Source organism: Priapulus caudatus, unplaced genomic scaffold (genome assembly GCF_000485595.1).
Source record: "Priapulus caudatus unplaced genomic scaffold, Priapulus_caudatus-5.0.1 Scaffold542, whole genome shotgun sequence".
Classification (NCBI taxonomy): domain Eukaryota; kingdom Metazoa; phylum Priapulida; class Priapulimorpha; order Priapulimorphida; family Priapulidae; genus Priapulus; species Priapulus caudatus.
Window position 1 is genome coordinate 5,653 of NW_014577603.1, and position 26,956 is coordinate 32,608.

General features: G+C 43.4%; 1 protein-coding gene across 1 annotated transcript; it reads left to right on the forward strand.

The window, feature by feature from the left end:
• The first annotated feature begins 1,304 nt into the window (after window positions 1-1,304).
• LOC106811462 (laminin subunit gamma-1-like) lies at window positions 1,305-26,956 on the forward strand. Its single transcript, XM_014815084.1, has 19 exons — window positions 1,305-1,487; window positions 5,511-5,699; window positions 6,747-6,864; window positions 7,211-7,455; window positions 7,795-7,917; window positions 8,583-8,740; window positions 9,471-9,618; window positions 10,123-10,347; window positions 10,764-10,906; window positions 11,111-11,283; window positions 12,058-12,170; window positions 12,925-13,069; window positions 13,130-13,307; window positions 13,689-13,926; window positions 21,188-21,387; window positions 21,760-21,918; window positions 22,230-22,329; window positions 23,192-23,345; window positions 23,781-26,956. Exons 1-19 carry the CDS (start codon window positions 1,382-1,384, stop codon window positions 23,884-23,886), a joined length of 3,021 nt encoding a protein of 1,006 aa, XP_014670570.1. The 5' UTR covers window positions 1,305-1,381; the 3' UTR covers window positions 23,887-26,956.

Sequence of the window (26,956 nt, forward strand, 5' to 3'; positions counted from 1 at the left end):
AATATAGGCGAAGCGAGCCAATATTGTGTGTGAGAGAGAGAGAGAGAGAGAGAGAGAGAGAGAGAGAGAGAGAGAGAGTCAGAGATAGAGAGAGATAGAGATAGAGATAGAGATAGAGGTAGAGGTAGAGAGAGAGGGAGATGGAGAGAGAGTGGGAGCGAGAGAGCGACAACGAGCAGTAAAGAGGGAGGAAGGAAAGACAGGAGAGAGCAGGAGCAGAATTAAGGGTGGAGCAAGAAGTGGGAAGCGAGGACAACATACCATCAGGAGTCAATGAAGAGAAATTGTTCTTCAATTTTGTCTTGTGATAATAATAATAATTCGAATAATAATAATAGCATTTTTGGGGACAAATTTGTCTATATTAACTCCTGATACCATGGTGAGAGATCGGCAGTGTAATTTGGTGCCGATTCCCATGCGTTATGGATTACGTTCCCGGAAATATTTTTTCTGTTTTTGTTATTTCACTCTCATGCTGGTTGTTAGTGGTTGGCTGCGGAATGTCCCACGCTCAAGAATTATACTTATTGATAAGCATTCTAAGAAACAAGGCTTCGCCTGCCTTCTACACAGGGCGTGTACTGACCCACCAAACAGCTGCACGTTAGGTAATTTATGACTTGTTAATTAGCAAGGTAATTAAAACTTTTCGCAGTATAACATGAGCAAGAATTTATTGCAGCGCGTGTTCATTTGGTGCAAAAAGGCTCATGCTCGTACTGCACACTTGTCGCTTGTACTTGCAGCATAGACTTGGCAGCGCATCAAATAACTTCTATCGAATTTATTATCTTATATATCTTACGTCCTTGTCATTATAAATTAAGGCAGTACCAGTTAAGGGCTGTGGTCACAGGTCAGAGTATATTCCGTTCGTCAGTATTGCCTTCTGGGACTGCGCTTGGGTGTGCTATACCGTAGCTAAAATGCATAAACCTCTAGCATTGCTTTTACAGCTGTGATAAAAAATATATGTGCGTTAGATAGTTGAAAATAACGGTAACTCTCGTTGATATACCTGAGCAGTGTATTACATGTTTAACATATATGATTATGTGTATTCAAGCTTTAGTCGTATTTTATGCCTTTGTTATTCTCACCAACTATTGTGCATTGCAGGTGTACATCAGATATATATAGCTCTATATATATATGTATAGCTGTCGGTGTGTATTAGCAGGTATAACGTAGATTAGCATACATGTCGTCATGATGCATTGGCAAGTGTATCGTCAGCGCTATACCTGGTGTTGTATGTTACAAGTGCTACTTTCAGCATAATCACCTATTACCGTGCGGTTACAGGTGCAAGTGTAATGGTCACTCGAGTGAGTGCAGGGCAGTGACAGGACAGAACTTGGAGGAGGAGCTAGTGTGTATGTGCGAGCACAAGACAACCGGACCGGACTGCGAGCGCTGCTTGCCCTTCTATAACGACCAGCCGTGGGGCAGGGCCACCGTGTCAGATGCGCGCCAGTGCCAACGTGAGTAAACACACATATGCACACTCACTAGCATGAACACATTTATATAATGAACGTGAAGGACAACTATGCCAGCTGTCTCAGCAACGATGGCATTTCCGAATTTTCGAAAATTGCTACTAGGTCCCCAGACTCCCCGCCCTTGGCTGAATTGTTCAGTGTTGGCCTTCCCATCCCCTGCCTCTGCTGATCTTGGGGTACTAACAACTTTGGCAGGTATTGTGATATAAGGTTCCGAATAGTAATTGCAAAACATCTACTATTTTATTGTGTGGAATTTCCACGACCAAAAACAGCATTTTATTTGAGATTGCGGTCGAACCGTTGTCGCGTCGACATGGTAACGCGCTAGTTTCCCGAAGCCAGTGTGCATGCAATAAATCAATACGCGTTCTGCGCGTAGTGTTTCACGAAAGTGCTGGTCGGCTACTTTGTCGTGCCCGCATGGCAGCCGAAACTGCAGACTAGGAAAGCAGTTACTACCCCCGAGCATTTAATATTGCGGCAACAAAGATTTTTTGTGGAGATTATAGCGTCTGCGGGTTTCTCTGCGTTCGTCTCATTCATTCGCCGAGTTACATTCGTGTGTGTAGCTGTTCCTAGGCGTTGTTTGTCGTCGGCGAAGTGTAAAAACTTGGGACTTCATGTGTATGTTGGCCGTCGTAGGAAAGATTTTCTTGATATATTTCGGCTCTGTTGTAAAGATACTTGCAGTATAATGACTCTCTGTGATTTTGACTCGGGGGTCTACTGGCTACTTTTCTGTATCCCGGCTGCCTTGCTACCCCGTACCATTGTTACTTGTTCGCTTTGCCAACGATTTTAGCATCTTATATTATACGGAAATGCTGCAAATTTTCTGCAATCGCACATAATGCATAAGATGCATAAGTGGCATATCGATTCCTCCATCCTCAAATCAGTGCTTTGGATTTGAAATGCCGCATGTGTGACAGGCTAGCATTGAAACGCTTTGCCAATATGTGTGAACGTAAGCAGTGCGGTATTATATGAGATTAACTCTTTCTTTTTTATCCTCAACCCTGTAAAAATGTTTGCTTGCTGCCTGTTTCTAGTGTGGTGTACTTGTGTTGGCTGCGTAGAGACCATTCGTTGTTCGCATTCATAGCGTGTTGATCTCCGGACTTTCGTGTCAATAGCTCTCTAGCTCGACACCACACAAAGCTTTCCTGCTTTTTTCTCTATTCATAGCCTCGGTTTGCACAGTGAAAGCCAATACTGCGGTGGAATGCCGGCTACAAACACGCGTGCTATAGCGGCGCACATCCTCGCATCTGGATGGGTCTCCCCCGCCTGGCACAGAAAGCCTTTGCGGTCGTTGGTTTCGTTCTTCCGCCTACCAGTATAGTTTGCTTTAGCCACCGCTATACCATTGTTCACCACTAGATGGTGCCACTGTGTTGAGACACTGTATATATAACAGCTGTTATACATGGTTACATACATACAGCGCTAGTGGTGTAGTAACCCTATCTCTAAACACCCATCGTATCCCGTTTACTTTAGCCATCATTTTCCTGCTATAATAACCCCATAAAGGTGAATTTCTCATTGCAAAGTATAATTCATATGTATGAGTTGGCAAAATGTTTTGGTTATCCCACATTTAGATATCAAATTTGGATGAGTAAAACTCTAACCACCTTCACACAGGAAAGGTACGTGGGACCACGTTCCTATAATAGTTTCGGCGTAGTATGTATGCTCTAATTCGTGTGTGTAGAGAATGTACCGGGAGCATCCAGATTTCCATATAAATCGTTCCTTGAACTGGTGACCTTCATTCTCTATTTGCCATTCTTACTCGTTGGCAACAGCTAGTGTGTGCTGTTGTCGTGAGATATTATAGTTGATTAATTCTAGTCTGTGCGGTGACTGACACCCGTGACATGTTTAGTGGCCGTTACAAATACTGCAAACCCTCATGGTTAGCTGTAGTTGGTTTATGGCAGTGCAACCCAGCGATGTAATGTTGTACTGTGTTTTATAGTAACTCCAATGTTTTATTATCATGCAGAGAGTGTATTATCAATGGGAATGCGTACACTGTTATATTATATATATATTATATTATATCAGAAGTCTATCAATAGATATTGATAGACTCCTGACTATCAATAGATATTGATAGACTCCTGATTATATTATATACTGCTGAAATTTATACATTTTTATATTTGTTCTTAACCAGAATTGTTATTTACTTATGTTTGTCGGAATAATAGCCCATTATTAGGGCTAAAGTTTATTGTTTTTGATATCTGACATTAAATAAAGATTCTTGTATCCTGTATCTTGTATCTTGTAACTGTCCCACGGCAAAGTTTGCTTAACAAGCCGCGTGTACAGCAATCATGACTAGTTTACCCATAGCAAGCACTCACTTCGGGCACACCGTTAGCACATCCAGAGTATCCAAATAGAGATTGTCTAGACCGTTTCAGCGCGATATGGGTTGATTCGCTCCTTCCTCGAATACCTCGCGACCACACGGACGAGGACGATATGAGACTGTACAGCGGAAGATAGAACAGCGGTCTCTCTGTCCTTTTATCTTTCATGTCAATAATATGGTATGCTGTGTCGAGTGGGCCTGCTCTGCATGGAACCTTCACGCTCCGTTTAGAATCCGGAAACTGCGTGATTGTTGTTATATCATGTTAAATGGCCACGGGTCAACTCGGACGTGGTATTTCATGCTCTCATTGCTTTCATATGATCGGTGTCACAGTGATTGTGCAGTTATTGTCACATTCGTTCTCTGTTACCGTGAACGTGCATCGTCATATAGCTGGTGTCTCCGTGAGGGACCCTAGTTGTGAAGCGTTGTTCTGGATCACACTAGTGATTTGTGCGCTTCTGTGGCGGCACACGGTTAGTGTGTCAGCTTTAAGCCTACCATTTGTACCTGACGACTCATTGACACCCTCCTAGCATTCATGTGCATGGCTCAGGTCTCCATCAAACATCAGTCACCACCTGGCAAGAAATGCTTCAGCCAGACCCACTACTCGTCAAACCCATGAACTGAATTACAATGTCATCTGTCCCAACAAAGACTGTTATAGATACTCGCTTTATTCCCGGACAATACCAACATGGAATGCACTACCACCTACTACCAAGACTGCTCCTGATGTGGCTTCATTTAAAAATTTAATTAACAGCAGTAAAGAAAACGTGAAGAAAATTTAAGACATCAAAGCGATGCATGGTGACCTGTACGTCTATAGCCACACCAGGCGATTAGTACAGTATCAGACAAGACAAGACAAGACATGTCACGATGCAGGATGGACAGCTTCCATGCTAGCTGAAACCCGCGTTCTGATATGGCGCCGAGTAGAAGTGCGAGCTCTGTTATTTGTTCTGTGGGCACAGTGTTATTTGACAGGTTGGAAAGTTCACGAAGAAAGTTTTGCCGCTTGTTTGATTTACCCGTGTTAGGTTAGCACACACTCGCCGCGTTTTAGTATTTCCGCGCAGGTGTGAATATCGGAGCGTGCTGGCGAAGCATCAACTCTTATCATTTCTTATTTTTTGCCTTGTTATTTGCATAGGTCACGTGCTCAGTTAAAGCATACATAGGTTGGTTTGCGTATCCTGTCTGCATGTGGTCTAGCCATCGCTGGGGTCATGCTATAGATACTATACTATGGTGCGATCCAGTCGTGCATCAACTCGCCTGTAGCATGGCCCGTTTCACTTGCATTCTCTTCACAGCTGCAGCTCTTCTGGTTCTAGTCCGAGGAACAATGTACCCAAATCATATTGCAGGTAGTTGCACTCAGTGAGTGGAGCTATATGCAAAGAGCAACGTGGGAATGATGATGCCTGCGAAAAAATGGGGAACGATACAGTAACGGGAAATACATCGCACGCAGGCAAACGTATGCCGTCGGTGTGTGTTGCGTGTCGCGACGTAATAAGGTATATAGATGTCGCGCGAGAATTCTGATTTGACGATTTCGCGGCGAGTAATCGATTTACGTCTGCTTGCAGCGTGCGACTGTAACGGACTCTCGGTGACCTGCTACTTTGACCCCGACCTTCACGCGAGGACGGGTCACGGAGGTCACTGCACCGACTGTCGGGAGAACACGTCCGGCCCGCACTGTGAGCTGTGCAGGGAGAACTTCTACCGACGTCCCGTCGATGACAGATGCTCTGACTGCCAGTGCAACCCAACGGGTAAGTGATGAGTTGCTGGAATCGACCTGCCCTACCTGAGAAAGATAACAACACCCGTATCAGATATTCTCGCGGGGTCGATCGAGCTAGGCCAACTTATGCATGTTTTTCGTGCGTACCCCCGAAGTGTAGACTTTGTGGCACTTTGTTGCCAAGGAATTAAAAAAAAAAAGTTCTATGGTAATGTTTATTTTCTATAAATGTTGGTCAAATACACTGGCCAGGTTGATTAGCAAAGTTTATATCAATATCTAATCATATCAATATCTATATCAATATGTTAGTGTGGAACTGGGTGGTGTACTAGCTGAACCCTTGACAGTAACAATATCGGAAGAGATTCAATGTGGCAATGGATGAATAGTTGCATTATTTAAAAAAAAAGTGAATATGTTATCAATGAACTGGAATTCTATGGGAAATTTTAAATTATTAATTATTATTTCATTTCTTCAACATGGACAAGTATTTTTTCAACAGAAATTTATATGATTTCAGTCAAGTATTACTGACATATAGATGAGCTCACAATAATGATAGATCAATAACGATCGTCTATAGTTTACACATCACGTCGCTAATGTTAACCATCCTCTACAGGATGCGAAATTAACGCGAGTCCGGAGTCAAATACATTATTTACAGCTCGTGTGCTCTAAAGCAAATTGGGCCAAAGTTTATATATCAAAAACTGAACAGCAGTGGCTTAGTTTTCAAGTGTACAGAAGGTAGCAGATTCAGAATCATTGTTTAGCAGAGGTGTGATTTATGTGCTATGCAGGGTGCGAAATCAACGTGAATCCGGAGTCAAATACTCCCTGATTTACTGCCGGACTCCCTGATTTGACATATGCAGGAGTCTGTGTGACTCCCTGAAAATTCTGCCATACTAAAAAATAAAATTTGGCAGACGTGCAACCGCATGAATCTTCAAAATAAGCACATGCGTTATTGTAATATCTTTAGTTTTGAACTTCAGACTGCGGACTACCTCATTTTGCCGCTGACTCCCGCAAAAGTTAATTTCTACCCCTCCTCTATGTGTAGGTTCGAGGACACTGCAGTGTGATGATGGCGGACGCTGTCAGTGCAAGCCGGGAGTGACAGGCGACAAATGTGATCGCTGTCAGCCTGGCTTCTATGAGTTTGGAGAGGGTGGTTGCAGGTGTGTATGCATATCATTGATGGGCTTCTTTTGCTAGCCACCATGGTTTGAAGCGCAGGTTGGAGTCTGGAGATATCTTCTCTGAATCGTCTCTGCCTTATTCTAGCCGTGTCCCAGTTTTTCACCTCAGTCATCACAGTTTTCATTATCATCATCATCAGTACTCACACCATGGCTACTGTCATCAACACCACCACCCCACCGCCATCAGCAGCAGCAGCAGCAGCAGCATTAGTGTTATAATAATCTGTGAATAGAGAGGGCTACATGGCAATCGCTTGCCGTAAAAATGCGGCTTAAACTTTCTCATCGTACCATCAGACTTACTAGTGACGTCACACCACAGGTCATGTGACTGCACTGAGGCTGGTAGCCTTGACAACAGCCCGACCTGTGACTCGCGCAACGGGCAGTGTTCGTGCAAGGAGCACGTCGAGGGACGCACGTGCGACCAGTGCAAGCCCGGTTACTTCAATCTGGAATCCGACAACAAGTTTGGCTGCATCCCCTGCTTCTGCTACGGGCATTCGTCGACTTGTCAGAGTTCCGACGACTACGTGGCCAGGAACATTGGTGCTGACTTCAACAACGGTGAGTAGCGGAGAGTGAGCTTGCACTGCCGGCATTGCATGTGCATGGTGGCCAGCAGTGGCGAAATGTTTACGTGAAGGTTTTATACCATTAACAGTCATTTTAGTGTGTGCTTCTCTGTGCGTGCGTGCGTGCGTGCGTGCGTGCGTGCGTGCGTGTGGGTGTGCGCGCGCGCGTGCGTGCGTATGTTATCATGTAGTTAAGCTGTATAAGCTTTACTCACTCTGCTCTTTTTCCCTGCATCTTTTTTCGCATTTTACCTGCACTTTTGAATGCAGTTTAATCGTGTCTAGTATGAAAGCTTACAGGATACTCATACAATGTTTCTCTTTGCTGCAGGTGCACAGAACTGGAAGGCGGTCGATCAGGAGGGCAACAGGGTTGACATACAGTGGAATGCCATCACACAGAACATTGGCGTTAATGCAGAGAAGAATGAGATGGTATACTTCACTGCCCCGAGTGAGTGCCGAATTACAAGATACTTTCCTACATCTAGACTGAAATAGTTTCACCGCAGAACGTGTCGTCTCTGGTGAGATGCTTTCGTGCCACCGAAAAGTAACCTGAATAGAATAGTTGTTAGACTTTGAGTGACTCGAGAAGGGGAAGAAGACTTCCCTACATACACACATTGTCCCTACATACACACATTGTCCCTACATATATACCAGACTTTAAGCCTACGTTACAACAAGAGATTGTATATTATTATAATATGTTACTTACATATAAGTATATTACATATTATTACTTATAATAAGTAGCTTACATTTAATGGCTGTCAAAAGGTAGGAGAAGGAGATGGCCAACATGAGTAAGTAGAGTGACGGCTTCTCCGCACCGGCTGTAGCCATGACACCGCGCGACAAGCAACGTATTAGCCAGCGAGCCGTGCAGCCGTGATTTGCACGGTCAGTTTTGAAATTGCACGGCCAAAAATGTGTAGCACGGCCTAAAATATTGATCTAAAGCCGTGTACATTTGTGAAATTGCACTCCCAAATATTTTTTCTGCACTGCCACAATACTCATTCCTGGCTAATTCCCTGGCGACAAGTGCGGAATCGCCTCTTGTTGCTCGTGCCGGCGTCGCGACGGACTTACGTATCTCCGCTTTTCGCACAGGCCGCTTTCTCGGGGACAGACGCGCCAGCTACAACCAGATACTTGAGTTTTCGCTGCACATCGGGGAGGAGGGAGGCAGTCCCACACGCTACGATGTGGTGCTGGTGGGAGGCGATGGCCAGAAGGTGTCCGTACCTGTGTTCGCTCAGAGACAGCAGGTTAGTTCGCTACGATGTCCGCTTCACTCGCGCGATTTCCGTCGTCACTGTGCTTTCGCAGCAGTAGCAGCAGTAGCAGCAGTAGCAGCAGTAGCAACAGCAGCAGCAGTAGTAGCAGCAGCAGCAGCAGTAGCAGCAGTAGCAGTAGTAGCAGTAGCAGCAGTAGTAGTAGCAGCAGTAGTAGCAGCAGCAGCAGCAGTAGCAGCAGCAGTAGCAGCAGTAGCAGCAGAAGCAGTAGCAGCAGCAGCAGCAGTAGTAGTAGCAGGAGCAGCAGCAGAAGCAGCAGCAGTAGCAGCAACAGAAGCAGCAGCAGTAGCAGCAGTAGCAGCAGCAGTAGTAGCAGTAGCAGCAACAGAAGTAGCAGAAGTAGCAGCAGTAGCAGCAGGAGCAGCAGGAGCAGCAGTAGCAGCAGAAGCAGCAGCAGCATTGTTTCTGCAACATAATTGAGCTAAATATGTGTTGACGACACTTCTATATAACAGCACTTGTCTATAACGCACACTTTTAGAGTTGCTATTCAGTGACCCTTATTTACTGCTTTGGCTGCAGCACATGAATTTTTCTAATACTAACACAGCATACCTGAGCAATAAAATACATTGCACAGTTTGTATGTACTTTATGTAACAAACGCAATTTATAATAATGTTGTTATTGTAATAATTTTTAAAAAATGAGTACGTATTATGCATAATTGCCTCGGTGATACGATCGTGTTTTTTTCGCGTAGATGCCGCGTACCGTGGGCCAGAAGTTCAAGTTCAAGCTGAGTGAACATCCAGACTACCAGTGGTCTCCCTACATGAACCCAATCAGCTTCATGCACCTGCTCTCCAACCTGACAGAGTTGAAAATACGTGGTACCTACACTCCCGGCGGTAAGAAAGTCCGAAGCGGGGTGGACAGAAGTGGGATTGTTTGTTCATAGATGAACTACCTCTATGCAGCTGAGCGAGATAACCAGGCCCTTCTTGTACGTTATTGCTATGTTAACTAAGCTCAGTGAGTTTGTAGTACATGCACGTATGCGTGCCCAAATGTTGACATTACCTCACTACGTTACTAAGCTTTGTCTTTAGATCATCGTATTGCAACACTGATTGGGTAGAGAGAGCTGCCTGTTAATCAACCCAAGCTCGTATCTCAATTCACGACATGCGTTTGCAGATGCGGGCATCCACACGTAATATACCAATTGGCATGCTATATTCCTATATCGTTATCTCTATCGATATTCATCGAAATTCATCGATATTCATCGATATTTATCGGAATCTCAATTCATGACATGCGTTTGCAGATCCCGGCACTGTCATGTATGAGTTGGCATGCTATATTCCCATATCGTTATCTCTATCGATATCTCGTGCCACTCGCGCTAGGTGTCGGATTTCTGGACGCCATTAAGCTGGGTTCGGCGCGGCGTGGTTCGAGCGGAGACCCCGCGCGCTGGGTGGAGCAGTGCACGTGTACCGACAGCTACCTCGGGCAGAACTGCGAGGACTGTGCGCCCGGCTTCCGCCGCGACCCGCCCAACGGAGGTCCGCTCGACAGATGCGTGCCCTGCCAGTGCAACAACCACTCGGAGACTTGCGACGTACAGACAGGTACGTGAAGTGAGCGATGTTGGAAGATCAAATCGAACGATCCGAGGCGGAGGAGTACTTCATTCATACTGTTGCGATTTCTGTTGCATTCACGGGTGCATGTGTACGTGTGTAATCGTCGCATTGGTTGTATTTTTAGGTTTATTTTTGATACGTAGGACTTTAGGTCAGTGATTTGCTGGCGTGTAGACGAGCTGCCGCCTATCTCCTTACTGAAGTTACGAAATGATACTGCGTAAATTGTTTAAGCAAGTGTTGTCAGCAAGTGCTCTTAAGCAGTTCTCAACAGCATATTTTAACAGATGTCATATGCTCATCTGTCTGTCTGTTATGATGTTTACTTGAAACTATATGTGTCCGTTATATGCTATCTTTGCTTAGTTGATTCATAAATTTTTTATCCATGATACCTTTAGGTCGTTGCATCTGCCAACACTACACAGAAGGAAACAACTGTGAACGATGCGTATCTGGTTACTATGGTAACCCATCAATGGGAACACCAAACGACTGTCAGGTCTGTCCATGCCCGAATCAAGGACCTTGTATTCAGGTGCAGGTAAGTGGTACTGTCGAAGCTCTGTCTTAGTGGATTAATGGGATGGACCTTAACGAGTCAGTATGAAATGCGAACGTTAATAGCATAGATATATTATAGATATATTATTTCATAGAATGTAAGAACATATGGGCTTCGATGACATCCCGATGAATTGACAAGTTACCATCTCGCATCGTAATACCCGAGCTGCATACTTCCTAGGACAACCAGGTGGCGTGTTTGAACTGCCCAGCGGGTTACGGAGGGCTGCTGTGTGACGTGTGCACGGATGGACACTACGGTGACCCTGAGGGCAAGTACGGTCTACCCTCAGACTGTATGTCGTGCACCTGCAACGACAACATCGACCCAAATGCGATCGGTAACTGCAACGGGTGAGTCTTCTACTTGGAATATTGGTAGTCACAATGACCCATGAAACACATCAACCTTACTGTTATTGTAATTGTATTTATTGCCCAGTGTTCAGTTAGGCATCATTAGAAGGGACTAGTGTCACCACAGAGTAATATTGTACTATAGAGACAGTGAAAGTGTAGAGCCTTGTCCTGTTACATACTATAAGCGGGCCGTTCCTATAAAGTGTACCCTTGCCAGCTGTGTTTGCACCTATAACTTCACTGGACTAGCTGTGTACATTATTTACAGCTCGTGTGCTCTAAAGAAAATTGGGCCAAAGTTTATATATCAAAAACTCAACAGCAGTGGCTTAGTTGTCAATTGTACAGAAGGTAGCAGATTCAGATTCATTGTTTAGCGGTGGTATGATTTATGTGCTATGCAGGGAATTAACGCGAATCCGGAGTCAAATAATACTTCCTGATTTACTGTCGGACTCCCTGATTTGACATATGCAGGAGTCCGTGTGACTCCCTAAAAATTCTGCCATACTAACTAGTTAGTTCTAGAGAACGGCATAGTGGAATTACTGTATTTTTTCAGCAAATGTCCCAAGAAAATTTCGCAGACGTGCAACCGCATGAATCTTCAAAATAAGCAAATGCGTTATTGTTAATATCTTTAATTTTGAACCTCAGACTGCGGACTCCCTCATTTTGCTGCGGACTCCCTCTTTTTGAGGGCAGGGAGTCCGTTGTTCAAATGTTAATTTCTACCCCTGCTGCTATGGTTGTTTTTGTTCGGCGCAGTACAACGGGAGAGTGTCTAAAGTGCATCTACGACACGACGGGCAGAATGTGCGAGCGCTGCTTGCCAGGATTCTATGGCAGTGCTCTCACCAACGACAAACCCGGATGTCACGGTATGTGCACCATGTCTCGTGCTTGTCTCGTCACTACGTAGACGTTTCTGTCCCACTGTGAGGAATCTAGACCTTTTTGCTGAGTTGTAAAGATTTGTCACTCCGGTGTCGCGCGAAATTCTTGACTTGCGAAATACAGGATATATAGGATGCGTATGCGCATGCAAACCTACAAATACAAATTTACAAATACAAATACAAATTACAAATACAAACAAAAACAACACAACAACAACAACAACATTACATTACAAATTTTATACAAACCTTCAATTGTTCGTCCAAGTGTACACAACCTACCGTAACACAAAGACGAGCTGTGATTGGTCGGGTCGGCACGCATGCGCATACTCATACGCATCCTATATCATGTATTTCGCACACGTCAGGAATTCCGCGCGACACCGGCTTGCACATGTTCTGTAAGCAGGGTATTAGGTGTAACTGCAAGAAGCTACTAGTTGTAGTTATTTTAAGCTGTTTGACAGTGGTTTGTTTAAAACTGGGTGCTATATGATATATGCTGTAACGTTTATGTGTAGTTTAAATATTGTTTGCAAAGATAAAACAAAGATTGGAACAAGAATTTCTAATGCTGTATATTGCAGGCAATAATTTACATTTTAAAATGGAGGCACTTAGGCAAATAGGGATACAAGAGTTGTTAATCATATAGAATTATGCTGCATCTCTCATAGTTGCAGCGAAGATTCTGATTTTGGTTGAAAGATTCTGTTTCTCATTTTGACGTTAGCATGTAACTGCTACCCACCGGGAACTGATGCTAATGGTGATGGTGAGGTCCAATGCGACATGGACAATGGTCAGTGTCCTTGCAAGGAGAACGTCAGTGGACGCAAGTGTGGGGAATGTGCTGTTGGATACTGGAATATCGACAGGTAAACGATGGATGCTGTAGCACTGCTGTCCAGTATTTCACGCTCGCTTCGGTTCGTCAGGTATTACGATGCGGAAGATCTGTTTGACCGTACGAAGCAGCTAGCGGAGGACGCGAGGGAGCAGGCGACGGAGGTCTACGACGAGGTGCTCGAGACACTCACCGACGCCAACTCTCTGCAGCTGCCCACCGTAGACTCGGACGCGTACAACACGCAGGCGACACAGATCAGCGAGGAGGTGAGCAATCCCACAGATTATAAACGATGGCTTCCGGGTTTGGGTTAGGATTACGGTTCAGTAAGTTTTTGTTCTGTGTATGAATTCTGATAAAATTGCCAATAAAATTTCCTTGAATTTCCAATAAAAGTCCTTGAAAAGTCCTTGAAAAAATTTTCAGTCCTGTATGAACCATGTTTTAAATTAAGGTTAGGGTTAGGGTTCTTACACGTGATGCGCATTGTCGTTTTTGGCTCAACTCTTGAACAGACTATAACTAACCAACCAAACAAGCCACCCAATTAATCGCCACCTGCGTCTTCCACGTGCTACGCACAACGTAAAACAAGCGAACGTGCGCCGCCGCCGCCGCGCTAACGATCGTTTTCGGCGTCTCGGCAGGCGGAGCGGATCTCGGACGAGGCGATGTCGCTGATGACGGATAACGAGCAGCTGATCGAAGACATCAGCGGTCAGGAGGAGGAGGCGAGGCGGTTGCTGCGCGAGGGCGAGCGACAACAGAACATCGCAGACGAGATGCTTGCCGACGTCGACCGCGCCAAGGCCAAGGCCGAGGAGGCCGTTGCCAAGGGCGACGAGACTCTGACGGAGGCACGCGAGACGCTCAAGACACTGCAGGGTGCGTGGCACGCGCGTTTTTCGGTCTCGCAGTCTCGCGCGTTGTTACTGCGCGGCGCTGCGCGAGCGTGCGTGGTGTGATCGTGTCGTACTGTGTGCTGTGTGAGCCGCGTGTGATTTTGCTGACGGATTTGTTCTGCTCGGTACTGTGGCATACATGTCGTAAGTAAACACCTAAGAGAAGAACAAAGGGGAAAGATGTCTTACCCGTGGGACTTAACAAGTGAACAGCAGTTTGATGCTCGTTTACATGCTGGCTGGTTAGCCACCTCTGACTTCAACAGGCTAAATTAGTTGTGCGATATATGTTGAGGGTATTGTGTGTAGTAGCCAAGTGCCAACTTTTTGGCAGTTTTAGTTTACTCAATCAATCGTACAGGTGGCTGATATAATATAACCCACCATCATCACGTTTACTATCCCTACTGTAGACTGTAACAAGCAATAATACTAGTTTGGTTACTATACTATACGTGGTTATTGGTGAACCCCCCCCCCCACCTTGTAATGTTTTTGATCTCTCTGCCGCAAACTTCGACAAGCAATAATACTATAGTATCATTACTATATTGTACGTGATTATTGGTAAAATGTTTTCGATCTCTCCGCCGCAGACTTCGACAAGCAATAATACATACGATGCCACAGAGCTCCAGCCTTCACGTGCAGTCATAATCTTGTAGCTACTCTTGTACAGGTAGTCGCCAAAATTACGAACATCCAGACTTGCAAATGTCACTTCATCGTTCATTTTAATAGTTACAAACGTAATGTAGTTACCAGGACCCACACGTTTGATGCCAAGCACACTCCTCTGAAAATCTCTGACTTTGTGTCTGGGTCTGTGTCCATGTCTGTGTCTATTTGTATATGTATGTCTATGTGTATGTCTATGCCTGTGTCTGTGTCTGTGTCTGTGTCTGTGTCTGTGTCTGTGTCTATGTCTGTCTGTCTATTTGTATTTCTATATGTATGTGTATATCTGTGACTATGTCTATCTGTGAATATTTCCCTGTCTGTATCTATTTATGTGTCTGTGTCTGTCTATGACTATGTTTGTGTTTGTGTTTGTGTCCCGTGTCCGTGTCTGTCTATATCTATGTCTATGTAAATACTGTGAGAAGCCTATCAAGTGCGTGCCATGCACAGGCCAGCTGATCCACAAATAAGTGTTTCTCTAACTTTACTTGTCACATCTGTGGGACAGGTTGGCGGAAAGGACATCAAGGTCGCTGAAGACGCGATCGATCGCTCAGAGGAGGCGATGAAGCGCGCGCAGAAATACATCGTCGAGGAAGGCAAGAAAGCTTTGGAGGAGGCTCAGGCTGCATCCGACAAGTTCGGCCAGCAATCTTCTAGGATGTCTGAGATAGCGCGGGAGGCGAGAGAGGAGGCTGAGAGGTAAGCGATATCTTATATATGATTGAATAATTTCATCGGATCTCTATAGATCACATGCTAATAAAGTTTATCTCAGTTAAATCCAAATTAAGTTAAAAATAACTTACACTGACGAAATTTTTCGTCCATCTCTCCGATAGACTTCCTCAGCTCAGACCTGAAGAAGTCTATCGGAGAGATGGACGAAAAATTTCGTCAGTGTAAGTTATTTTTAACTTAATAATTTGGATCTAACTGAGATAAACTTTATTATGATATCTTATATACTGTTAAGATACTAGGCATCGGTGGCTTACAGGTGCAGGATGTCATGTGTGGTCATTTACAGATGACCGTGTGGTTGTGTAATTATGGTTTTAACAGACGGACACAAGGATATCATAATATATTAATTAAGAAGGTGGTGAGAGAAAAATTATTAAATAAACGTAGTATTACTGGAATTGGAAAGAAATTGTGATCTTCCTCCCTACATTATAGTTTATAGTTCATAGAGATAACAAAACAATCAGAATGATAATTTTAGACTGCTATCCATTTATATTAGGTGTCCGTCTGCAAGCTTAATACTTCTATATATTGTTATACGTGTTTGAAAACATCTGTGAAAATTGGCATTGACATTTTAGGCATTATATATGCTAACATGTTATTTTGTTCTAACTGCCACGTGATTAACTCTGTGGATTATGCGTCTGCTAAGCGTCTTCGGATCGTTCGTTGACTACGTGTTAACCTCGTATCGTGTGTGCTAACTTAATGCGTGCAAAAGGAGACAAGGTAAGAAGGTGAAAAGCTATCTCAAGATTTTCCTCCGTCTGAAGACGGTCTCGAGAAAAACGCGCAAGAAGGCGAGAAGGTATATGGAAGCATTGGCACACATGCCGCCGTATTTTTCTTCCTTGCATGATATGGCAGCAGTCAGCAGATGTTCTGCATGTGAGCGAGAAGAATTGGTGTAAAATATTGTCAAATAAGTCTGAGAAAGACATTCTGCTTTTCTGTGGCATGTTATATAGCCATCGATTCAGGTTGATATTTTGGTGATAGTTGGCGTAGATGAAAGCATATTAGAATAGCTGTAGCAACAATATTATTACTTTTACAATTTTATCCTCAGTCTCATATCTTGTTATTATTTGTGCAGAAAGAATTGAGATAAATGTTGTAGATAGTTCGTAGAGGGAACCCATTTATTGTTATGAAATTATATTATTATATTATTAATTTATTGTTATTTAATTGTTATGAACAGCACTGGCATGTGCATCAATTGTTGTTTTACATTCAGCTAGAGTATCCATTGCTTAGGTTTTTGACAATATTGCTACTTTCTGTCATTATGCAGTCATTATGCAGTCATTATTTAGTAAATTTTCATTCAATAATCTAGTGGGAGGCTCTGAGAATGGAGGTCCTAATACTCTGTGAATCATGTCAGGACCAGTGTCAGAAACATTGTACAGTTGTAATATTAGTCTTATTTGTAGCTTTTTTCATGTGATTTAAGTTGTAACAGTACTATTCATAACTGTGGAGAGATGTGATGTTTCTGACACCGGTCCCCTGCATAGCATTAGCATTGATGATGCCGCATTGGTGCACGTTTGTGTTATTATAACGCCAGCATTTCTTATCATGTTTTAGCAGATGTGTTGTAAATCTATTAAATACATGTTCATCAAAAATTTATGTAACTTCATGGCATCAAATGTTGGTCTACAGACTACATGTGTGTGTGGAGGAGTGCATCGGATAGTGGATCAGGTGTAGTGGAACCTGTCCGGGCGTCCTTTTCTCACAACACGTCCGTAAACGTGTTAAATTGACTACGTCACGAATTTTCTATGGTAAAATTTGTAAAATGTTTGTTGCAATTTGTTTACATTAAAAGTAAGAACTAACAGGACTAAACGTATCGTCAAATTCTTACCTGATAAGATCGTTTCTCAACTAGTTAAAAATCCAAAAAACCTGGACGATTTGATATTATGTTCCTGACATTAATTGCTTGCTATGGATATGTATGAGTCACGAGTGTATGTTCACATCGAACAATATACTAAAATAGGAAGTATAATGCAGCAATTTAACCCTAAAACGTGAACAGAATTACTTATATTTTGTGAAAAAGTGGAATTTTTATTTTTACTATTTACGGTGACGTAATCACTTTAAGTAATGCTGCGACTGCTGCATGTGTTTGCAGGCAGGAACAGGAGGCGAAGGAGATTGAGAAGCTGGCGGCCGATGCGTTGAACACGTCGCGTGAAGCTTACGCGGTCGCCAACGCCGCCATCCAGGGTCAGGGCAAGACCACCGACGAGATCGAGAAGCTGAGAAACCAGTACGTGTGAAGACATAGACTGTGCTCATCCCCGCGTTATTATCTATTGAGATTACCAGTCTGTCTGAGCGTGCTTTCAACTAAACTAAACCAGAATTGCTAAAATGTATCTTCTGCTTTCACGGTTGAACCAGAGTAAGCGTTATATTGGGTCGAGTCAAAATTTCCTCTGCTGCATTTCTGCACGCATTTTTGAATGAGATTATGCAATTAATGCGCGTGCTTACATCAGGTACTAAAATACCATAGATTGTTGTACAGTATTTCACACTCACATGCTCACATAAGGTACTATGCTACCACAGCTAGGTTGCTGTACCGTATTCCACACTCACGTGCTCACATAAGGTACTATGCTACCACAGTTGCTGTACAGTATTCCACACTCACCTACTTACATAAGGTACTATGCTACCACAGGTTGCTGTACAGTATTCCACACTCACGTACTTACATAAGGTACTATGCTACCACAGGTTGCTGTACAGTATTCCACACTCACGTGCTCACATAAGGTACTATGCTACCACAGGTTGCTGTACAGTATTCCACACTCACGTACTTACATAAGGTACTATGCTACCACAGGTTGCTGTACAGTATTCCACACTCACGTACTTACATAAAGGTACTATGCTACCACAGGTTGTTGTACAGTATTCCACACTCACGTACTTACATAAGGTACTATGCTACCACAGGTTGCTGTACAGTATTCCACACTCACTTGCTTACATAGGTACTATGCTACCACAGGTTGCTGTACAGTATTCCACACCCACGTGCTTACATAAGGTACTATGCTACCACAGGTTGCTGTACAGTATTCCACACTCACGTCGTTACATAAGGTACTATGCTACCACATGCTGCTGTCCAGTATTTCACGCTCGCTTCGGTTCGTCAGGTATTACGATGCGGAATCTGTTTGACCGTACGAAGCAGCTAGCGAGGACGCGAGGAGCAGGCGACGGAGGTCTAGCATGAGGTGCTCGAGACACTCACCGACGCCAACTCTCTGCAGCTGCCACCGTAGACTCGGCACGCGTACAACACGCAGGCGACACAGATCAGCGAGGAGGTGAGCAATCCACAGATTATAAACGATGGCTTCCGGTTTGGGTTAGGATTACCGGTTCAGTAAGTTTTTGTTCTGTGTATGAATTCTGATAAAATTGCCAATAAAATTTCCTTGAATTTCCAGTAAAAAGTCCTTGAAAAGTCCTTGAACAATTTTCAGTCCTGTATGAACCATGTTTTAAATTAAGGTTAGGTTAGGTTCTTACACGTGATGCGCATTGTCGTTTTTGGCTCAACTCTTGAACAGACTATAACTAACCAACCAAACAGCCACCCAATTAATCGCCACCTGCGTCTTCCACGTGCTACGCACAACGTAAAACAGCGAACGTGCGCCGCCGCCACCGCGCTAACGATCGTTTGGCGTCTCGGCAGGCGGAGCGGATCTCGGACGAGGCGATGTCGCTGATGACAGATAACGAGCAGTGATGAAGACATCAGCGTCAGGAGGAGGAGGCGACGGCTCTCGCTACCGAGGGCGAGCGACAACAGAACATCGCAGACGAGATGCTTGCCGACGTCGACGCGTGCCAAGGCCAAGCGCGGGAGGCCGTCGCCAGGGCGACGAGACTCTGACAGGAGGCACGCGAGACGCTCAAGACACTGCAGGGTGCCTGGCACCAGCGCGTTTTTCGGTCTCGCAGTCTCGCGCGTCGTTACTGCGCGGCGCGGCGCGAGCGTGCGTGACGTGTGTTCGTGTGGTGTGATCGCGTTGTACTGCGTGCTGTGTGAGCCGCGTAAGAGCAGAGCAAAGGGGAAGATGTCTTACCCGTGGGACTTAACAGTGAACAGGCAGTTTGATGCTCGTTTACATGCTGGCTGGTTTAGCCACCTCTGACTTCAACAGGCTAAATTAGTTGTGCGATATATGTTGAGGTATTGTGTGTAGTAGCCAAGTGCCAACTTTTGGCAGTTATTAGTTTACTCAATCAATCGTACAGGTGGCTGATATGATATAACCCACCATCATCACGTTTACTATCCCTACTGTAGACTGTAACAAGCAATAATACTAGTTTGGTTACTATACTATACGTGGTTATTGTGTAACCCCCCCCCCCCACCTTGTAATGTTTTTGATCTCTCTGCCGCAAACTTCGACAAGCAATAATACTATATATCATTACTATATTGTAGCGTGATTATTGCGTAAAAATGTTTTCGATCTCTCCGCCGCAGACTTCGACAAGCAATAATACCAGTATCGTTACTATATTCAGTGCTCGAAATAAGAAAAAAAATGTGGTTGTCCGTCCGCAACAATTTCTGGTTGTCCCAAAAAAATATCCCCAAATCTCCTATTTTCAATCACATAATAATATGTCAGAAAACACCCCCAAAACACTGTGTGTACCAGAATTTTTAACAAGGGGGCCACAAAACAGCGAACTGCGCAAATAGTGGATGACTTAATATTTTAATGGCTCCTCCGCCTCCCTCTCACACCCTACGGCTCCTCTACCTTCTCTGCAATCTTTGTTTTGGGTGCCATGCGAAAAGGCGACATTTTTGTTCATTGTTCTCTGCTCCCAAGATATGTAATTGTTCAGTGGTGGATCTAGGATTCCAGGGAGGGTGAAAAACAAGCGGGGGGTATGGGGTCCTCCCCAGAAAATTTTGAAAATGTAGATCGCAGGAGATGGTATTTGCGGCACTTTTGAGTACATGTACAGCCTTCATTCTGAACAATTCTCTTTTTTAAACTTTCGGATCAACATGAATCCCACTGTTGTTTGTTTTGCATGCGGCAAAGCCATCGGAAAATTCAAAATAATAATGGAATAAAAATACCAAAATGTAGGGGTGAACTTGCTGGTTTGCTGGTTCCAAATCGAGGTTCACCTCTCATAAATCAGAAAACCTGACATATACCAGTGTTGGAAATAGCAGCTGGTATGCATCCGCTTTCCCACACCATAGATTAATGGCGGCCGCCAGGCCTATAAGTGGCTCTGGAGAACCCAGAGAAAAACATAAATAAAGTACGTTTTTCGTCACTTTTTTCTTGGTTGTCCACCGGACAATGTCTCAGACTGTTAGGTTGTCCGCGCGCAAATTTTGTTGTCTCGGACAACCGGACAACGCTTATTTCGAGCACTGATATTGTACGTGATTATTGGTAAAATGTTTTCGATCTCTCCGCCGCAGACTTCGACAAGCAATAATACTATAGTATCATTACTATATTGTACGTGATTATCGGTCCCTATTACCAGAGCCCTGTAGCCCTGGAGACCTTGAGGCTTTCAACCACCGTGCCAAGTCCTGTGTGTTGCAGTGGCTAGGCCGAGTGTAGTGTAGTGACCCGAGAAGAAGAAGATTGGTCAAATGTTTTCGATCCCCCCCCCCCGCAGACTTTGAATAATACTAGTATCGTTACTATATTGTTGTACGTGATTATTGGTAAAATGTTTTCGATCTCTCTCCGCCGCAGACTTCGACAAGCAGGTGCGTGAGAGCGAGGGCAAGGCGAAGGAGGCGATGACGCAGGTGCCGGACATCGAGCAGCTGATAGGCGATGCCGAGAACAAGACGCAGGCGGCGCAGAACCTGCTCGCCGACGCCGAACACGACGCGACCGAGGCGCGAGACATCGCCCGCCAAGCGCAGACCATCGCAGAGGGCGCCTCCGACGTGAGTGCGATGAGCGACGCCGGTAGAGGGCGTGCGCATCGGCAAGCAGAAGCCAGAGAGAGAAAGAGCGGGAGGGGGAGGGGAGAGAGGTAGAAGGGGAAGGGAAAAAGAGAGAAGGTGGAGGAGAGAGAGAGAGAGAGAGAGAGAGAGAGTGGAACATGATTATATGTGCGTGTAATTATGAAAATTTACGGTTTGTTAGTTAGAGGTATTGTGTCTTTATATGGTTGATCATTGTTGTGCTCTTCCCAAAACAATGTCGCTTACACAATGTTGTGTGTGTGCGTGCGTGCGTGCGTGCGTGCGTGCTCTGGGAGTAGTGTAAGTATGTTGTTTTGAGTGCAGAAAGTAAGGGCACTCTACTATGCACAGGATGCCGGGAATATCCGTGAGGAGGCGGGGACGACAAAGCAGCGTGCGGGAGAGCTCAAGGACGAATCCACGACCCTGGCCGATGAAGTGTCGACCTTGGACGACCTTCTCACTCAGTTGGAAAACCAGACTGGTACCAATGAGCTTCTGGCAAAGCAGGTGAGCTAACGATTTATATTTTGGCATCGTATGAGACATCAATTCATTGATGCACAGAGAGGTGCCTGCGTTATTCATATCAACCCATGTCATGATCAAACTTACTAAACCATGAGAAAGCAACATAGTTTGAAAATTTGATTCTCAAGTCTATTGTTTAGTGTCATTTGTGAGTCGAATTATTCATTGTTTGTTGTTTGTAACCTAGCGACTCTTTGTATATAGTTTTTGTATCTCACACGATGAAGGTTATTGGACGTTACATAGTTGGAAGTACGTTGGAGCTAAACTGGATTTCATTGCTATTGCAGGCTCTTTCAAAGGCAGACCAAGCCAAAAAGAAGGCAACTGCCTCTTCTATTAAGGTACAGACGGCCTTGGACACAGTTAAACAAATTCTGGACACCCTGAGTAAGTTTTGTAACACTTCTAAATCCAACCTAGTATTGCGGAGCTCCCTTAGGCAAGATGTTGAGTGTGGCTGGTGTTAAATAAGGGATATATAATAACGTTATATAAGTAAAACATAATAACTTTCATAATAAATATAAATGAAAATTACTGCTGACTTTTAAGTTTGAGTTTAGGTGTTATTGCTACGGTTTTACCAACTTTTAATGGTTTTTTTATTTAATGGTCCATAATAGACAGTCCACTTATCTATAAAGGACACTCTGCATTTCTCTTGCGTAGCAATAAGTGAGATCGGAAAGTCCAGCTGTGCTATGTAGGTTACAGAAAAAGGGGGTATAAAATGGCCGAGGTGCGCTTAGGAAAGTACATACACAAACATTGCAAAATATCCCAAACGACCACAATCATATTTGTAAATGTTTATGTAAACAGAAACGCACCTGTGAATTGAAGTACGATGTTAGTGAAGAGAATTATAGATCAAAAACCTAGAATAGTCCTATCCTACCCATGTTATAAAAGAGCTGTTTATACCCCTTCTTATCTGATCTCAATATGGCGGCGGGGACTTTCCGATTTTGCTTATTCTGCAGTGACAAAACTTCTATAGAACAGAAACGTGTCTATAACGAGCACTTTTGGAATTTATAGATTTGACTTTATGTAACTCTCACTTAACAGTATTTGCGTGATATTAACCGATTGTTATCGATATGATCAAGAGTAGATAATATAACTATATGTTAATAAATTTAATATTAATTATATAATTTAAATATATTTTTATATATAAATTTAATATAAATATAAATAATGTTAAAATAATGTTATATTATCTACTCTTGATATGATCTTGCAGACAATCTGGATAGTGTTGATGAGGTCAGGCTGAATGAGTTGGAAAGAGACCTGGAGGAGGCAGAGAAGCGACTGAAGGATGCCAACCTGGAGGAGAGAGTGCAGGAGCTGCGTGTTGCAAACGAGCAGCAGAGTCAGTGGGTGAAAGACTACAGGTACGTCTGTGTGTGTGTGTGTGTGTGTGTGTGTGTGTGTGTGTGTGTGTGTGTGTGTGTCTACGTAGACACTGCGCACAGCCAACAATGGCATGATGCCCGGAGAAAGGCACGTGTCACCTTCATCTGCTATACGGTGATGGTTTCGATGTATTACAAGATGTGATTCAACCTGCGATATATGTAGCATATATCTGTTATGCTATTATATCTATATAATACTATCAATTATATATATATATATATATAAATATAATTTATATATAAAATATATATAAATAAATAAATATATATATATATATATATATGGTATAGGTGGTTTTTATAGTTGCCAATTTGCATGGTCTTTCTATAATTGTAACACTAGTAGTAGGATGCTGTGTGCGAGGAAGTGCTGCCACCTATATAAGTCGTCATTGGCTTCGATTGTTTCAGTGCGGATCTGGAGCAACTACGGCGTGACGTTGACAATATTGAAGACATCCGTGACGCGTTACCGGATGGATGCTTCCGCACAGAAGTACTCGAGCCTGTGGGATAATGGGCAGTGAATTGTTAGATAGTTAGTTAATTACTATTTAATGCTTGTTTGTTACTGGGTAACTGAACCTGCTTCCTCTGCTGGGTGTCACTGCTGGCCGCTCCTGTCGTTCCGATCGCATACCTGAAGTGTCGTGGCTCTACCGTCTGTCGCGACTGCGACAAAATCACCTGCAATGCTGCCGCGATGTTGTCACGGTGCGCTGCGTGTAGTAACGATTTAACTGTTTGCGAAACTAGTGAGATGAGCAGCGCATGTGTGCAGTGGTCACATGTGAGCTGTCCTCAAGTGACACGATTCTGAGCCAGAATTGCAGTATTTTGTGACCAAAGAAGAAGAAGAAAAAGAAGCTGTCGGGGCACGCGAGCACATGCTGCGCTTCTATTGCAAGTCTTCCGTTTAGAGAGAGAGAAGTCCGTGAGTGCCTGTCTGTTCAGAGTAGGTAGAATGTATGTGCCCTAGTTAAGGAAGCAGGTATCAGTTGTATGTTTTCTACCACAACTGAGATGACGCTTTATCCGCTTTCGTTGCACCTATACCTCAAGCTTGTCATAGCATGTATAATACACAAACTTTTGTAAAAAATTGTATTGACGCCGAAGTCACTGCCATTATCGTTTTGTAAGTTGATATCCTACCACCAGGTGGCACGAATTTCTTGCCTATAGTATTGTTCGGTTGGTTGTTTCATTTGGTGTGCTAGTATTAATAAATTCTCAAGATGCAGAACAGTGCTGACCTCTGTTGTGCATAAGATTAGGCAGTAACGCTGAAATGTAAACGAAACACGCAGTAAAACTCTTAACTGGCGAATTTTTACTAGAGGCCAACAATTTGCAATCATGTATGAAATCATTATGTAAAAATGTTGATTTAAATACCAGAAAATTATGATGAAATAATGCAGAATTTACGCTGCATTTTGTAAGTATATTGAAGGTTATTAGACGTATTTTTTACTGAATCAAAATTGCCCAAGTCGCTTGATGGTAGTTATTAATATTAAAGTAGTCATGTCATATGTTCATATATCTGCAGTTGCAGTCGTGCTATTTTAGAAATTAGTAGTATTTTATGTTCAGAGAATGAATGAATGTCTGTTGCTAACCTTGCATATATATGTATTATGATACAGATGCAATGTTTTGTGGTGCTATTACAATCTCAAATACTATGCTGTTTCTTCACTTCTGCCACCAGGTGGCTGTTGGGTGCTTTCTGTGTAGGATCCTGAAGTCAATCCAGTACCACTACCACAACCAGTAAATTGCTTCCCGTTCAGTACTCATGTTACGTACTGAACGATTTACAAGGGCATTTCTCTAGGTTACCCTCAGGTACCACCTGGTGGCAAAAGCAAATTGACGTATATTAAAGCATTTAACAGTTTTGTATTTAGTATTGTTCACGTAGTTGATACTGTTTCGTACAGTTCGAGGAAATTAGTGTTGATACCCTGTCTCATACGGATAGGTCTGTGAGAAGGTAGGTCAGGTGCCCGTGAGACCAAGTGATCACGTAACTATATGCTACCCCTCACCATTGATGCCAGAAGCAATCCATTATGGTCCCAATGGAGAGAGAAGCGATATATCGAGGTCGACTATCTGTGCCTTCTCAGTAGAGTTTCTACATCGTTTAATACATGACTTAAACGTTATAGAAATTCAACTGGTGTGGCTGGTAATCACAATTGATATATGCACTGCAGTTGGGAACTGGTGTGCATGTTCAAAATGCATTCAGCCCAAAAACGAATATCATTATGCGACCAGCGAGTTGAGATCGAGAAATAGACTGTCAGGTTTCCTCTTCCACGGTGCCTGATGTACAGACTAACATTGTGTCAGAGTGATGCCGCCATGGCATGTGGGATTGCCATACTAAAGTGAATCAGGCTTTTGTTTACTTGTGTGTGGTTTCCAGTGCTGGACAGTCTGCATTACTGGTTGGGTCACTACTATTGGACTGTACTAAGAGTGATTTTTTGCGCACGTCTTTTTTTGAAATGTAAAGTGTTCATAAGTGCTTTAGATCTAGGCTCAATGTTATTCATTTCAGTATAAACTGCCAACTTTGGCTTGAGGTCCACAATCAATTTATAGATGATTTTATGACAGCACTGCCTGCTGCTAATTCTTGAGCAGTTTGCACTGTATGTCATAGTTAGAGCTTAGGATCACAACCAAGATGCAAAAATATGTGACCATTTTTATTTAGCAAGATGCAAAAACACCCTAAATTTGCTGCATTGATTGCCGATTGATTTTAATCTGGTTTTATTTTGAAATAAGACCAAGTGATTTCCTTTTATTTCCGTGTATTGCAATTCTGGGCCCATGTGGATACATTTTTACTTTTAAATAGAACAAAGAGTTGCATACACTGTAATTACTGTTGCTTGCAATAAACATTCTGGTGTGCTCGCATGCACCGATTGTTTACCAGCCAACTAATAACGAAATGCTGTGACTGTTCTACCTTGCAACATGCTCTGCGGTCTCTGACACTCTCCGAGATTTCTAGACATTGTTGACCGATTAGTAATCACCATTATTCATTTATAAATTAAACTATATTAACTCAAATAGTTCATATGTGAATCCAACTGATTGCCATTTAAAAATGTAAACACCGTTTTGCTGGTTTCCTTTGATATATTTTCCACTATTTTCGATCATCACATAGCTGAGTTTTTGCGAGTATGTCGATTTTAGAGTTATATTGATTAAATGACTCGTTTGTGGTGTGAATACGTCGCAACAAAGCTTTAGTTTCCCAGAACTATTCTATCAATATGTTTAAAAAGCTGGAAGGGGGTTTTGGAGTTGTAAATGCATGCCGATGATGCGTCTGGTTAGACGGCAAAGCATCTGTTGTGCTGTGCGTCTCTCCTCTAGTCGCATAGAGAGTGACCAGGTAGATTCGTGTCTATTTTGTAATGCTGCATTGTGGAATAGTTTCAGCATTAAAATATATACATTGTTAATCATATTTAAGCATGTCAAACGAAATTGTTGACTTGTAATCATAAAAGTTTCAAATAAAGGCAGAGTGCAATGTAAAGACA